Below are 16056 nucleotides of genomic sequence, written 5' to 3'. Positions count from 1 at the left end.
GCATTACGCAACCGATGAAAAGATATTGCCGCTCGAATGATTTGGAGTAAGACCTCTGCTGTTAAACCGGTTCCGGTCATGAGCACACTGCCCAGGTATGGGAAACTCTCCACTCTCTCCACAACTGCCCCATCACCGATTGGGAGTTGTAGGGGTGGAGTGCCCGATGGTACAAAATACCCATTCAGGTGCTTCATTTTGGTGGGGCTGATGGTAAGGCCCCACCTCTTAGTGGCACGCTCCAGTCTCAGCAGCAGCGCCTCCAACTCCTCCTCTGAGTGAGCCACAATTACCAGGTCATCGGGCATACATAACATGGTTGAGCAATAGGGAGCCATCCCTTGACCGCACCCGGGCATTGATCAGCCACACACGTACACATGCACAGACGCGACACGTCACTGCCACCCTCGGGTCTCCGGTGTTAAATAACGACGATAATCATTATTCTTTACAGCCCTTAGTCAGCCGCTGCTAGAAGAAGACCTCCGCATGCCATCGCAGGCACGGGATGGGGGAGGGTGGGTTTGACCTCTCTCCCATGGGTCAGTGCAGGTTGGTGAAGGGGGTGTGGGGAAATGGGTTTCGCCTGCCGGGACTTGTTTCCAATTTTACGGGCAGTCCTCACGTTACGAACCGAATTCGTTCCCGAGACCCGTTCGTAAGTCGAACGGTTCGTAGGTGGGAACACAACGCACTGTATTTAAATGGCCATACGATCAGTGTCGTGAAATGTTCAGCGGTTCAGTTTGTAAGTGCGAGTTCGCGTTTTAAGTCGATATTTTTGTTGTCCGGAAGCTGGTTCGTAAGTCGGGCGTTCGTAGGTCGATGACTGCCTGTAATTCGCCACTGATGGTAGCCGTGGCTGGGTATTGCACTCAGGTGGCCCGCGGTCATATGAAACAACCAATTTGCGTTTAATTCATTCGTACGTAGTGCGGCTCATTAATGGAATTTAGTTTATCATTTGTATTGGCTGACCTTGGCTCAAACCTTGCCACAGAATTCCGCGAGACACCTCCGACTTGAACACACCCTGGCTCAACTCTCTCCTCTACAGCCTCCACAAGTCCCCACATCTCCAAACGTCGGAAGATCCTGCAATGGACTCTCCAACCTGTCCCCTCTCATCTCACTCCACTCCCCTCCACTCCCCTCCACACACTCTCCTACCTCCACGCACTCTCCTACCTCTCCCCTCTCATCTCACTCTACTCCCTCCGCGCACTCTCCTACCTCCACGCACTCTCCTACCCCCCCCCCCCTCATCTCACTCTACTCCCTTCCACACACTCTCCTACCTCCACGCACTCTCCTACCTCTCCCCTCTCATCTCACTCCACTCCCCCTCCACGCACTCTCCTACCTCTCCCCTCTCATCCCACTCCCCTCCCCCTCCACGCACTCTCCTACCTCTCCCCTCTCATCTCACTCCACTCCCCCTCCACGCACTCTCCTACCTCTCCTCTCTCATCTCACTCTACTCCCTCCACGCACTCTCCTACCTCCACGCTCTCTCCTGCCCCTCCACCCCGGGCTTGCCACTGACGTGCGCGTGTGGGCGACGCGAGGGATCCGCGCGACCGCCTCTCACCGCACCACCTTCAACCCGCACCTCCAGGGCTCCTCTCTCGGACACGCCCCACCCCGGGGACCTTCCTGCCTCTGCCTCGCCGCCCGAGGGATTTCCTCTCGCCCCGCCGAGGTCCCTCGGTCCGACTCCGCCGTGTCCACGACGTCGAGCGGGTCGCGGAGATGTCCCGCGGCGTGTGGAGTGGGCGCGTGTTGCTGCTGCCGCCGCCGCTGCTGCTGCTGTGCGCGTTCATTCTGCTCCAGGTGAGTGGCTGGGTGGGTCACGGTACTCTACCCCACGCCCGCCCGCGTGCTGCGTCTTGCAGAGTGTCTCCCTCCCCCTGTCCCCCTTGTCCCCAGCGTCTCGTGTCTACAATATTCATAGCCCGTGTCTACAATTGTCCCTGTCACGTGTCTACAATGTCCCCGTCACGTGTCTACAATTGTCCCTGTCACGTGTCTACAATGTCCCTGTCACGTGTCTGCAATGTCCCTGTCACGTGTCTACAATGTCCCTGTCACGTGTCTACAATGTCACGTGTCTACAATGTCCCTGTCACGTGTCTACAATGTCCCTGTCACGTGTCTGCAATGTCCCTGTCACGTGTCTATAATTGTCCCTGTCACGTGTCTACAATTGTCCCTGTCACGTGTCTACAATGTCCCTGTCACGTGTCTACAATGTCACGTGTCTACAATGTCCCTGTCACGTGTCTACAATGTCCCTGCCACGTGTCTACATTGTCCCCGTCACGTGTCTACAATGTCCCCGTCACGTGTCTACATTGTCCCTGTCACGTGTCTACATTGTCCCTGTCACGTGTCTACAATGTCCCTGTCACGTGTCTAATGTCCCCTGTCACGTGTCTACAATGTCCCTGTCACGTGTCTACATTGTCCCTGTCACGTGTCTACAATGTACCTATCACGTGTCTACAATTGTCCCTGTCACGTGTCTACAATGTCCCTGTCACGTGTCTACAATGTCCCTGTCACGTGTCTACAATGTCCCTGTCACGTGTCTACATTGTCCCTGTCACGTGTCTAATGTCCCCTGTCACGTGTCTAATGTCCCCTGTCACGTGTCTACATTGTCCCTGTCATGTGTCTACAATGTACCTGTCCCTGTCACGTGTCTACAATGTACCTGTCACGTGTCTACAATGTCCCTGTCACGTGTCTACATTGTCCCTGTCACGTGTCTAATGTCCCCTGTCACGTGTCTACAATGTACCTGTCACGTGTCTACAATGTCCCTGTCACGTGTCTACATTGTCCCTGTCACGTGTCTAATGTCCCCTGTCACGTGTCTACAATGTCCCTGTCACGTGTCTACAATGCCCCTGGAGGTAGTAGCAGGTTCCTCAACCTCAGAGGGATGGTTCCCGAGTGGGTGACCACCACGTGCTACGTAGGCTGCGAGTCTCACGTCGTGCACAACAGAGGACATTGCAGTGAAACAAAGTGTGGTGATATGTACAGTACATACAATGTTCCCCGCCTTCATAAATTCGTGACTGACCAAAATGGTGAAGTATGGTCGAAGAACAACGAGCCGTATCGTGCAGGGAGGCCCTCATAGAAATGTTGTTAATGGTTACCGTGCCACACTAATGGCGCTAATGATTCACTTGTTGTGTGTGTGTGCGTACGTGTTGGTGTGTTGTGGTTGTCTGTGTGTGAGTGTGGGTGTGTTGTGGTTGTCTGTGTGTGAGTATGTGTTGGTGTGTTGTGGTTGTGTGTGAGTATGTGTTGATGTGTTGTCGTTGTGTGTGTGTGAGTATGTGTTGGTGTGTTGTGGTTGTCTGTGTGTATGTGTTGGTGTGTTGTGGTTGTGTGTGAGTATGTGTTGGTGTGTTGTGGTTGTCTGTGTGTGAGTATGTGTTGGTGTGTTGTGGTTGTCTGTGTGTGAGTATGTGTTGGTATGTTGTGGTTGTCTGTGTGTGAGTATGTGTTGGTGTGTTGTTGTGTGTGTGTGAGTGTGTGTTGGTGTGTTGTGGTTGTCTGTGTGTGAGTATGTGTTGGTGTGTTGTGGTTGTGTGTGAGTATGTGTTGGTGTGTTGTGGTTGTGTGTGAGTATGTGTTGGTGTGTTGTGGTTGTGTGTGAGTATGTGTTGGTGTGTTGTGGTTGTCTGTGAGTGTGTGTTGGTGTGTTGTGGATGTCTGTGTGTATGTGTTGGTGTGTTGTGGTTATGTGTGAGTATGTGTTGGTGTGTTGTGGTTGTCTGTGAGTGTGTGTTGGTGTGTTGTGGTTGTGTGTGAGTATGTGTTGGTGTGTTGTGGTTGTCTGTGTGTGAGTATGTGTTGGGGTGTTGTGGTTGTGTGTGAGTGTGTGTTGGGGTGTTGTGGTTGTGTGTGTGTGAGTATGTGTTGGTGTGTTGTGGTTGTGTGTGAGTATGTGTTGGTGTGTTGTGGTTGTGTGTGAGTGTGTGTTGGTGTGTTGTGGTTGTCTGTGTGTGAGTATGTGTTGGTGTGTTGTGGTTGTGTGTGAGTATGTGTTGGGGTGTTGTGGTTGTGTGTGAGTGTGTGTTGGGGTGTTGTGGTTGTGTGTGTGTGAGTATGTGTTGGTGTGTTGTGGTTGTGTGTGAGTGTGTGTTGGTGTGTTGTGGTTGTGTGTGAGTGTGTGTTGGTGTGTTGTGGTTGTGTGTGTGTGAGTATGTGTTGGTGTGTTGTGGGGAGCGGTAGTGCAGTTAGCGCGCTGCGCTATGAACCCGGCGACCCGAGTTGGATTCCCGCTCACAGCCACCAACACCGGTGACGATTATCTGAACCGGTCTCCCCTAGGTCGACTCAGCCTCAAATGAGTACCTGGTGCAGTGTGTAAGCATTGCCACTAGGGAGACAAAGGCGGCCGGGCGTGGTTCTGCCCACCCACCCCCTCGTGTGCCGTGCCGGCCTTCATAGGCACTCGCTAACAGCACTTTCCCCAACAGTCTGTTCAGGCTACACAGGGGATCTTTGTCTTTGTTGGTGTATCAGGTGTGCAGTGGGGTGCATGGAGGTCACCAGGTCACGAGAAGGACGCCACTCAGTGCAGGTGAGTTTGGAGTCACGTGTTTTGTTAGATGCTTCACACTTTGCTCTACATTAGGCTAATCCAGCCACGGTACTGTAGGGCGACTGTGGGCAGGCAACCCAAACTGTGGACCTTTTAGTCGACCCATAGAGACGGATAGAGCCTCGTGGAGTTGTAGAGACGTATAGAGAGAGATACATTAAAGCCAAGTCACAGTAGTGTGGTTGTTGCCATGCAACCCAAAGCCTGCACCACGTAAGTCAACCGCTGCAGCCTGCGGTCCTTCAACGACGGGGGAGGAGGAATAGCAAAAGTACACGAACGCTCTCCTGAAGCCCTCTCGCGGCGAAGCGTTTGGCTCCCGAAACATGCCGCCATCGTGCGCGAGAATAGAACTGCAGGCAAGATCTCCCGACGGGCATCACCGGTAGGCGGTTTGGATGCGTTTGCAGCGCGCCTTTTGGTTTTAACTCGGTTTCTGCGAAGGTCAGAGGGGTGATCTGAGACGTCGCGAGGTCCAGACGGAAGACCGCATGAGAGTGAGAAGCTGTAAGCGGCGCCACTCGCGCATTTCGGCCTGATTTACGCGACCTCTGACCCACTCACCCGCAATGCATTGTTGTCAAGGCAGATCTTGGAAGCTCGCACGGGGGTTAAGCTCGGCTAGCGGCTGTAAGGGGCGTGAGCCGTAGACAAGCCGGGTTCTGTTCGGACTCTGGGGCCACGTGGTTGTCAGAAGAGTTCAGTGCAGCAACATTGATTGCTGTACAATACTTTAACTTCTATCCTGTACGTGTGTATGTATGTTGAACTTCTTTCGCACCTTACGTAGCCAACCGCGCTAATCGGAGGTGCTGGGGAAGGACAACAAACTGAACACAAAAAAACACTCTTCTAAGCAATTAGTTTTAATTGTAGATTTAAGAGTCTACAGCTACTAGTGGCTTCCTATAATCGGACGGAAGAATATGACCCCTGTCTTCACAAACCCGCAATGACCAAGCTTGGTGAAGTATGGTCAAATAACCCTGACGACTAGCGTAGTGTAGGGAGGCCCTCATTCTGCAGTGGGTTGAAAAGAGATCTCTGCGCACGTTCGTGCACGCGTACTGCAGCGGAGGTATTTGTAAACTAACAAAAGGCCTATGCTTTATTTTACCAGGTAAGGCCCACTGAGCTATGTAGCGCTTTGTCAAAAGCGACTTGGCTGTCACGAATGATAGCCCAATGAAGTGGCTTATCGCGTGAAATTTGAAAGCAGCGAAACACTCTTTGAACGCATGTTCATAAATGTGGAGGGGAAAAAACCCAGAGAAAAATTCACGCAACCACGGGAAGAGAGGCACGCAAACTCCAAATATACAGGCGTCAGGGTCGGGATCGAACCCACGATCTCCTGTATATCACGCAAGGTAGTTGACATTTCTCCACTGTGGCGCCCTATTTGTATTTTTGGCACTGCACCTTTTCCTGGAGCTTCCCTCCTGTTCTCTCTTTTGTCAGCAAATGCGACCCGCGGCAGCGCTGGAGGACAAGACCGTGGACAATCTCGACAAACAAAGGCGGCACCCGAGAACGGCTGGCACCAGTGGGCCGTCGAACCGGCAGGTCGACAAAAACGGTCGTGGATCCTTCCGCCCATTAAAGTGAACCACGTGATCGAGAACGACCGCGGCCCGTTCCCGAAGGTCTTCATGATGGTGAGAGGTCTCCTTCGCCCAGCCTCGCGCTTCAGCTCGGGTCTCTCATTCGGCGCGGTGGTGTGGCTCATCGAGTGATGTGTAGGTCGTGTGAGACTCGACCTGGGCCCCACGGGGGTGGAGGGGCCCAGGCTCGAGGCCTGCGAAGAGGAAATTGGACAGGGGACGCCATAAAATGTACAGTAGACTCCCGATTATCTGGGATAATGACGGGGAGGGCGGTCGCGGATAATTCAAAATCGTGGATCATCCAAAAATTTTAATTTCCCGCAGACCGATCAGTGCGCACGCTCAGTGATAACACTTTCCTGCTCCTGCACAGAAGACTCAGCCCACTAGGTGGATAGCAGAGCGACACCAATCAACATCAGTCAAACTCCGCCCACTGTTGTAGAGATATTGCAACTACTGTACTGTAGAACACGTGGATTTCGGATTAACCGGAGCACATATTTGCACGGTTTAAGCACGTGACTTGTAATGTACACTTCCAAGAATAACAATCTCTAACTGTTTTAAGATGATTCATTTGGGCTTTAGGGAAAATCCACGAGTTATACATTTTTGTCAAAATCTCAGGTGCACGGTTAATCCGCGAATCGGCTAAACTGCACGCGGATAATTGAGAGTCTACCAATTGAGAGATAGAGTTTGTTTTCCTAGAACGCGGTAGTTCCTGAAGAACACCGCGCGATGGAAGATCACGTTATAATGAAAGAATATATATAATAGAGGGTAAAGCTCAGTCCACGATAACGCGTGAGATGCGTACGCAGGCTGAGCAGAGACTGATGCGCGTGGGTAGCATCTAGAAGCAGCATCCAGCAGCATCCCGCCCTGTGTGATGCTACGCCGAAGCAGCCGTGCGACCGCTCATTCCGACTCGTGCGACGTAGTTACGTTCACTCAATCGCGTTATATCCAGTAATTACAACTAGCATCATCAGGCGTACAGCCAGATGTGGGGCTGACCTTGAACGATGCTGAACGGCCGGAAAATTACGAAGAGTCTGCCGATAAGTTGCACCGTTGTATTTTAAACTCACGTTTGTGCACTGCCTTCACGTCTACCCGTGTGTGCGTAGCTCAGTGCTGGGGAGACAAAAGCACCGGGTTATGGTGCTGGCCGCACAGGCCTGTCCCGCGCCGTGCCGGCCTTAACGGGTGCTCGCCAACAGGACCTGTCCCGACAGAATCTCAAATGCTATGCGGGGGCGCCGGGGGATGTTTGTGTGGTTCACGATGGGCGACTGACAGATCAGGTCGGACAAAGAGTCGAGCGTGAATTCGATGGTGTACAGCCTGCGGGGGCCCGGGGCTGACCAACCGCCCGTGGGGGTCTTCAACATCGACCCCATCACCGGCAAGGTCAACGTCATGTTCGTCCTGGACCGGGAGAAGATTTCAAGCTACGCGGTATATCCCCTCCCACCCGCCGCTTACCTTGTACGCGCACGGTTCACTCTTAATTGCCCACGGGCGGATTGTCCGGTCCGCAGAATATCACCGTGCTCGCACCCGCGCCACTGGCTAGACGCATGGCCAATTTGCAAACCGGTGCTTGCTTGCAACCTTGTGCCACGCAGGGACCGCTGCCACTGGGGGATCCCCTTGGATAAGCCGCAGAAAGGTGCTGGAATGGTTGATATGAGATGTGATGTTAAGTTGCTGAGGCATTTATAAGCATCCTCTAAATGCGAAGCCTTTAAAATTAAAACAAATATTTCTCCACATGCGCCAGCTGAATTATTTTACGAGGTCACACTCATTACACACAAAGTGCTCGCCACAAATGAACCACAGTACCTTGCTGATCTCGTCAAGGGGCATAAACCATCACCGCACGAACTCCGCTCATCCTCGCAGCAGTAGCAGCAGCAGATGTTGGCTAACCATCGTACAAAGGCGGTGGTCACGGCGTCGCGCGGATCTCGTGTCTCGTCCGATCCCGTTGTCTTTTCTTTCTTTTCTGGCGACGCAGCTCAAGGGTTTCGCGAAGGATGAGCGCGGGAATCTGCTGGAGCCCGAGCTGGACCTCGCCATCAGCGTGCTGGACGAGAACGACAACGCACCCGAGTTCACGCAGATGCGATTCGTGGGCAACGTGTCGGAGAAGAGCCGTGCAGGTCGGCCCCACGCACCGCGATGCGCACACAGACCAGTCCGCGCGCGTCGTATTTGGGGTTACCACGTGACGTAATTTGTCGTAATGTTGCGGTCGTTGCGATATCAATTAAGGGCCCCACTGAGCTATGTGGATCTTTTTCAACGGCGACTTGGCTGTCACGAATGATAGCCCAATGAAGTGGCTTGTCGCGTGGAATTTTAACGCAGCCAAATGCTCTTTAAACGCATGTTCATAAATGTGGAGGGGGGAAAAACCGGAGGACCCGGAGAAAAGTCTACGCAACCACGGGATGAGAGGCACGCAAACTCCAAATATACAGCAGCAGGCGTCAGGGTCTGGATCGAACCCTCGACCTCCTGTGTACCAGACGAGGTAGTTAACATCTCGCCATCGTTTATAATTCTATTTCACATTACTATTTTGTGTTTTGCCCCAACAATATTAACTGTTTTACAATGGTTAGAGTGCAACACTGGAGCACTATGATCAATGCTCGAAGTAATTTGGTAATTAGGGCCAGAGCATCAATATGTGTATCAATACCAGTGATGGGCCAAATCTAAATAATTAATTATACAGTAAAACCTTGGATTGCGAGCATAATTCGTTCCGGAAACGTGTTTGTAATCCAAAGCACTCGTATATCAGTTGTGATCACGTGACGCTCGGCAGACAAGGCGTATGCACGTACTGCTCATATTGCAAGACCTCGCTCGTTTATCAAATTAATATTTATTCAAAATTTTTGCTCGTCTTGCAAAACACTCGCAGACCAAGTTACTCGCAATCCAAGGTTTTACTGTATTTGGTAAAGGGAAGGAAGTCAGTTTACAAATTACGATGTGCACGATGCAATCCCGTGTGGATGGTGAGTTGTGCAATTATGCGTGATGATGTGTGATCCCAAGTGTGTGCGGTGATGCGTGGCGCGCGATCCCGTGCGGTCGCGGTGATGCGTGGCACGTGATCCACGCGTGATTACGGGACGCAGGGAGCCCGGTCCTGACGGTGGAGGCCACGGACGCGGACGACCCCCAGACCAACCACGTGCAGGTGGTGTTCAGCATCATTTCGCAGCAGCCGCCGCTGCCGTCGCAGCGCATGTTCACCATCGACCGCTCCAGCGGCCTCATCAGCACGGGCGCGACTCGCTTCGACGCAGAGGTGAGGATCCGTCCGCTGACGTTCGACCCCAGGTCTGACCGCTGGGGGTAAATGGACGCAGGGCGGCGGAGTCCCCAATGACCCTCAAGGGAACGTTGACTCCTGACGCCTGCTGCTGCCGCTGTATATTTGGAGTTTGCGTGTCTCTCTCTCTCCCTCCCCGTGGTGGCGTGGATTTTTCTCCGGGTCCTGCGGTTGTTCCCTCCACATTTATGAACGCGCGTTCATAAATGTGGAGGGGGAAAAACCGGAGGACCCAGAGAAAAATTCACGCAACCATGGGAAGAGAGGCACGCAAACTCCAAATATACAGGCGTCCGGGTCGGGATCGAACCCACGATCTCCTGTATATCACGCAAGGTAGTTAACATTTCTCCACCGTGGTGCCCTTTTCGTATTTTTGGCTGCTATAAATTTCCACGCAAAAAGCCACTTCGTTTGTGAGAGCCAGGTCGTTTCTATGAAAGAGCTACGTAGCTCAGAGTGGCCTTACCTGGTGAAGTTAAAAATAGTAATTACGCTTACGCGAAGTGCATATTCGTGCGACGCAAATCGTCAGTCCACGACCGTCGCACGAGCATTTATCATCGAAGCCATTTTTACAGCGCAAGGGCTAGGAGGGAGCTGTCCTTCACAGATGAGATATATCTCTGGCACCTTTTTTACCCTTTCTGGCAATAAAACCAGGTGTTAAGATGTTAAAACACCAAATAAATAGCATTTACAAGGAATCAAGAACTGCGTTAACCACGCGTACGTGTGGTGAACATGCAAACACACGTGCTCTGACGTTATATGCATCGTCTTTGAAACTGTCTCTGGTGTAGGCTAATCAGTTTCAAAGGCAATACAAAAATATTGTCTCTGCAACTGTGCAAGGCAAATCCGTTATCGTACTGTACTTCTACGCCGCTGCACGTTCCGCGCGCCGTATTTCGCCGGCATTCGCAGCGTTGAGCTGCGCTCCGCTGTTGCGACGGGACGCAGGCTGTGAAGTTCTACACTCTGCTGATCCGCGCCAGTGACTGCAACGGAGCGGATTACGGCCTCTCTTCCACCGGCACGGTCGTCATCCAAGTGCAGGACGTCAACGACAATGCGCCGATGTTCCCCCAGCAGAACGTGAGCAGCCGCCCTCGATGCCCCCCCCACACCCCCCCTCCCGACCGCCCCCAACCCAACGGAGCCGCCGCCAGCGCCGCCCCGCCGCTTGCCGCGGTGCTTTTGAGGCTCTCGGACGTTGCCGGAGAGCAGAGGTCGCAACCGGGTACCCGATACCCGTACCCTACCCGATACCCGTACCCTACCCGATACCCGTACCCTACCCGATACCCGTACCCTACCCGATACCCGTACCCTACCCGATACCCGGCTACCCGTACCCGGCCGGGTACGGGTACGGGTAGCCGTTTGCGACCCTGGTGCGGCCGGGTACGGGTAGGCCGTGAGTCACTGGTGAGTAACCGTTTGTCACTCATTTCGGGTAGGGTACGGGTACGGGTAGGGAACGGCTACCCGTACCCAGTCGGGTACGGGTACCCATTTGCGACCCTGGTGCGGCTGGGTACGGGTACGGGTAAGGAATCAAAACCCGTTTGCGACCTCTGCCGGAGAGCGCCTCCGTGGGGCGCCACGTATCGGGCGGTCGTGTCCGGGCGGTCCTATTGGCTGAAGCGATCGGCCGACGGTTCGGGAAGATCGTGAGATATCAACCCTTTCCCCGTTCCCGATGGAGTGCGTGCGTGCGTCGGTCATCGTTCTTTTTGTTCCGACGAAAAACTAAAAACGCGATAACTTTATCGGCACCGAGACTCCCGCAAGGCCACGCGGCACAGTTTTTGCGCCGCAGCCCTCTGCGGCGAGCGCAACGTCTTTTAACGACAACGGACGGGTTACGCCTCTCTGAATGAAATTGACGCCGCCCGCAGCTCATTTGCACGGTGCTGGAGAACATGGTGGGCGAGTCGGTGCTGGTGCTGAAGACGGAGGACGGTGACACGCCGCACACGCCGGCGTGGCGCGCCCGCTACCGCATCGTTTCCGGGCGGCACAGCGACAGCTTCGACATCGCGACCAACTACGTCACCAACGAGGGCATCCTCACCGTCAGCAAGGTGCCGCAAGCAGCAGCCCCGCCACGGAAGGGGTGGGGGAGGGGGGATGACGACACGCCACGGCGTCGTGCGACGTTAGGGAGCCGCTGGAGCTGTGCACTTTTATTAAATGTAGACCCTTAAAAGTGAGGATGTTTACGCGCGCGCCCGCGCTGTCTTCATTTTCGCACGAGGTCGCGATCGTCGCACGCAAAGCGCTCGCCACGAATGAGCCGCCAATAGCTTGGTGATCTCGTCGAGGGGCATGAACCGCCGTCGCACAAACTCCGGTCGTCCTCGCGGCTCACTGTCGGACAACGACGGTGGTCACCGCGTCGCACGCTACCGGATGCGCTTTCTGCGGCCGTCCTTACGATATTAGAAAGCCACTGGGAGCCGTTCACTTTTACATCTAAATTGAAAGCTCATTTCTTTAGAACTACTTTTTCTGTTTAGTTTGTTGTCATTCCCCCGCATCTCCAATTTAGCACGGTTGGCTACGCACGGCGCGGTACAGAGGCAAGTGAGAAAGCAAAGCTAATGACACCCAAAACCAAGAGGTATAACGTCAAAATTCAAGGTCATCAGGTAAACTCGTCTTAGACTAACTCTAGGCACCAAATTAAAATTCCTAAAAGAGGAAAGTGTTCAAACGGACGTCACCGTTTGAATTAACGCGTTGCCTAGCATGTGTGTACGTATGTTTGCCCCGTTGGCAGCATTCAGAGAGCGTGGAGACGTCCCGACCTACACGCGTCGCAAACGCAGCGGTGTGACATCGACCGCGATGACACCCCCTTGGCCTTTTGCTGCACACTGCGCCGTAGGTTAATACACAGGGGCTCCTCTACTTACGAACGAGCTATGTTCCAGAGGTCTGTCCTTAAGTCGATTTGTTCGTAAATCCAACTTTACTCCTGTCGATTCCAAACGTGTTCTACGGCGTGTACACTAAACGCGGGGAATGGCTTTCAAAGTTGTATGATCTCCTGTAGACGCCACTGGCTCTTCACGTTCTGCAGATGTAGATGCCACCACCGCCATCTATTGCGCGGCGGTTGAACTTACGACTCTCGGTCCGGACAGGCAAACTGGACGTACGGACCAGGTTTGTTCGTATCTCTGAAAGTTTGCAAGTCGAGTGTCCGTAAGTGGAGGAGTCCCTGTAGCCAAGAGGGGGCTCCGTGAGCGTCGTGAGCGGCGCCGTTCACGCGATGGACGCCCCCGCCCCGCGCGGCCGTGTCTCCCGCCCCAGGCGCTGGACTACGAGTCCACGAAGCAGGTTCTGCTGGTGGTGGTCGTGGAGAACGAGGAGCCGCTGTGGGGCGTGCAGCCCGGCGCGGCCTCCACCGCCACGGTCACCGTGACGGTGCGCGACCAGAACGAGCCGCCCGAGTTTTCTCCCGACGAGATCGAGGCCGCCGTCACCGAGGAGCGGCCGCCGGGCGTGACGCTCGGCGCGTTCACCGCCACAGACCCGGACGTGGGCCAGCACCAGCAGATCCGGTACTGCGAGCTCACGAGCCCGTGCCGGTGTCACTCACTCGATGCCGAGCTCTCTGAGGGCAGGGAAGTACGTACGTACGTATTGTGTGTATGTAGAACTTGTACGCACGTGACTTTACCGAAAGAACTAAAGAGTATGGATTCCTGCAGTCACGTGTAATGTGTAGTGTATAGTAGTGTAGTGTATAGTGTAGTGTATAGTAGTGTATAGTGTAGTGTATAGTAGTGTAGTGTATAGTGTAGTGTATAGTGTAGTGTATAGTAGTGCAGTGTATAGTGTAGTGTATAGTAGTGTCGTGTATAGTCGTGTAGTGTGTGTATGTTGAACTTCTTTCGCAGCGTACGTAGCCGACCGTGCTAATCGGAGGTGCGGGGGAAGGACAGCGAACTAAACACAACAACAACAACAATAAGCAGTTCTAAACAACTTGGGAGCGCAGTAGCTATCGAGTGTGCAGGCGGTGCAACTGCTTGGGGGCCAGAGGTCGCAACCGGGTACCCGATACCCGTACCCTACCCGATACCCGGCTACCCGTACCCGGCTGGGTATGGGTACGGGTACCCGTTTGCGACCCTGGTGCGGCCGGGTACGGGTACGGGTAGGCCGTGAGTCACTGGTGAGTCACCGTTTGTCACTCATTTCCCAACGTCTTGTCTCTTCTCACAATTCAAGTTCCTAGAATCAACCCACCCGCGCCTGCAACATGGCTTCATCCCAGAGGTCGCAATCAGGTACCCGATACCCGTACCCTACCCGTACCTGGCCGGGTACGGGTAGGGTACGGGTACGGCCGGGTACGGGTACCCGTTTACGACCCTGGTGCGGCCGGGTACGGGTACGGGTAAGGAATCAAAACCCGTTTGCGACCTGTGTTGGGGGCCTACGGAGCGGTAGGGCCCAGGTGACTACCCAGGGGACGACTAAAGGGCTCCCATTTCATTCCCTGCACGAGGATTCATGCCAACCACACTCCGCTACTAAAGGCAGGGTTCGTGGATCACACGTAGCTTGTCGTGTGTGAAGTTGCCGTGGTACACAGGAGGTCGTGGGTTCGACCCCGACACCTGCTGCTGTATATTTGGAGTCTGCGTGTCTCTCTCCCCGTGGTCACGTGCATTTTTCTCCGGGTCCTCCGGTTTTTCCACATTTAGAGTGTTTGGCTGCCGCTATAAATTTCCACGCGATAAGCCCCCACATCGTTGAGCTGACATCAGTGATGGAAAGAGCTCTACAGCTCAGTGGGGCTGTACTTGGTAAAATCAAAATCATCTTGATTTGAAGCTTTTGTGACTGCAGGAATCCATACGCTTTGGTTCTTTCGGGAAAGTCACGCTCAGAAATCTGCGAAAGACGGTTCTGCAACACACCCCCTGTTTGCTGTAAAAGTAAAAAAAAAACTACTTAGATTTTTGGTGCTTTTGGTAAAGTGACGTAGATAGAAAATTATTAATAATAAAAATGATTTAAAATTTTCTATCTACGTGACTTTACCGAAAGCACCAAAAATCTAGATAGTTTTAGATTTTTTGTTTACTTTTACAGCAAACACAGAATTCTGAGCGTTGTCTCCATGCGCGATTAAATCCTTCTTGTTAACCAAGCTTCGCTCGCCAGTACGGTGAGGCATGGTTAATCAAACCCCATGACATAGCCAAGCACCAAAAATGCATGCATCCAGCAGTTCAGAAGCAGAATATGTGTTTATACTGCAGTAGGATTCCTATGAGCTGTTTCACAGATGTCCAGTAGGGGCACGGGGTAAGAACGTGACAACAACGAACGGTACAAAAAACACGATAGGAGTGCAAAGTACAAGAAAGGTAAACAAATCTCTCAAACACACACTGAATAAAACTACACCACCCCCCTACCAATGGCTGCGAGACACGTACAGTACTTAGCCCAGCACCTTGCTAATGCGGGCCACGGGGAACATTTCTTTGTGCTCACCTAATCTCTCCTTTGGATCTGTGCAGGAGAGATTAGGTGAACTAACCCCGAGATACCTGTGGAACTTAACATCACCTGCCCATTTCGTATGATTTGACTCGTGTCATAGCCCAAGCGGGGGGTGGGGGGGGGGTGGAGCAGTGGTGCAATGGTTAGCGCACTGCACTGCAAAACCTGGCGACCTCGGTTCAATTTCAGGCCGCCGCTTTGCATTAATTTTTTTTCTCATCAAGGAGCATAAATCGCCATCGTGCAAACTCCGGCATCCTCACAGCAGCAGCGGCGGCTTTTGGCTCGCCGTCGAACAGAGACGGTCGCCGCATCGCGTGGCGCTTTCGGATGCGCTTCTGCGGCCGTCTGGAACGCTCTTCCTTCCGATATTAAGGGAGCCGCTGAAGCTACGCACTTTGGATGAATCTAGATTGGCAAACTCATTTCTTTAGAACTGCTTTTTGTGATAACTTTGTTGTCCTACCCCCGCACCTCCGATTACCCTCACTAATTGGCTGTGTCGTGTGGTGGCAGGCTTAACGACACATTTATACATTTACGCGATCTAATCCAAAGAAAACCTCTATTATAAAAATGTTTTAACTTGGTTGTTCACTTAATTTGGCCAAACGAAGAGGCCAGACAATAAAAAATAAAAGCGCTCCGTTTCATTGACGGTCAAAGGAACACCCTTTGCAGGTCATGCGCTAAGAGGCGCGCGGCCGTGTCACGGGCAACGACGAGAAGAGGCTACGGCGGTCGGGTTACAGTGGTGCGCTCTGACCACAACGGAAGGTGGTGGTGCCCTTCTCTTTGCGAGAGTCCCGGTCGTGAGTTTCTTCTGCCTGCGACGTGAAGCCGACATCACGTCAAAGTCAGGGAAGGAAAACAAGTTATATTTAAAATGACGTCTCACCACGTCCACCCTCTCACCC

The 16056-nt window shown here is 53.2% G+C and overlaps 1 protein-coding gene across 2 annotated transcripts in view; it reads left to right on the top strand.

The window, feature by feature from the left end:
* Window positions 1–1373: 1373 nt before the first annotated feature.
* The window catches only part of LOC144731068 (B-cadherin-like), a 29058-nt gene continuing 14375 nt past the window's right edge, over window positions 1374–16056 (top strand). For both annotated transcript variants that reach the window (XR_013587896.1, XM_078612064.1), the window contains exons 1-9: window positions 1374–1836; window positions 4552–4609; window positions 6092–6288; window positions 7546–7704; window positions 8270–8414; window positions 9408–9580; window positions 10568–10702; window positions 11509–11694; window positions 12929–13179. Coding sequence is in view for 1 of the 2 variants with exons in the window: in XM_078612064.1 (XP_078468190.1) it covers window positions 1756–1836; window positions 4552–4609; window positions 6092–6288; window positions 7546–7704; window positions 8270–8414; window positions 9408–9580; window positions 10568–10702; window positions 11509–11694; window positions 12929–13179 (1385 nt within the window). In the remaining variant the exon portion in view is untranslated. The remainder of the gene's footprint in view (window positions 1837–4551; window positions 4610–6091; window positions 6289–7545; window positions 7705–8269; window positions 8415–9407; window positions 9581–10567; window positions 10703–11508; window positions 11695–12928; window positions 13180–16056) is intronic.

This window comes from Lampetra planeri, chromosome 37 (genome assembly GCF_965212315.1).
Source record: "Lampetra planeri chromosome 37, kcLamPlan1.2.h2, whole genome shotgun sequence".
Lineage (NCBI taxonomy): Eukaryota > Metazoa > Chordata > Hyperoartia > Petromyzontiformes > Petromyzontidae > Lampetra > Lampetra planeri.
Note: the sequence above shows the minus strand (reverse complement) of the source record. Positions and strands in the feature narration are given on the sequence as shown.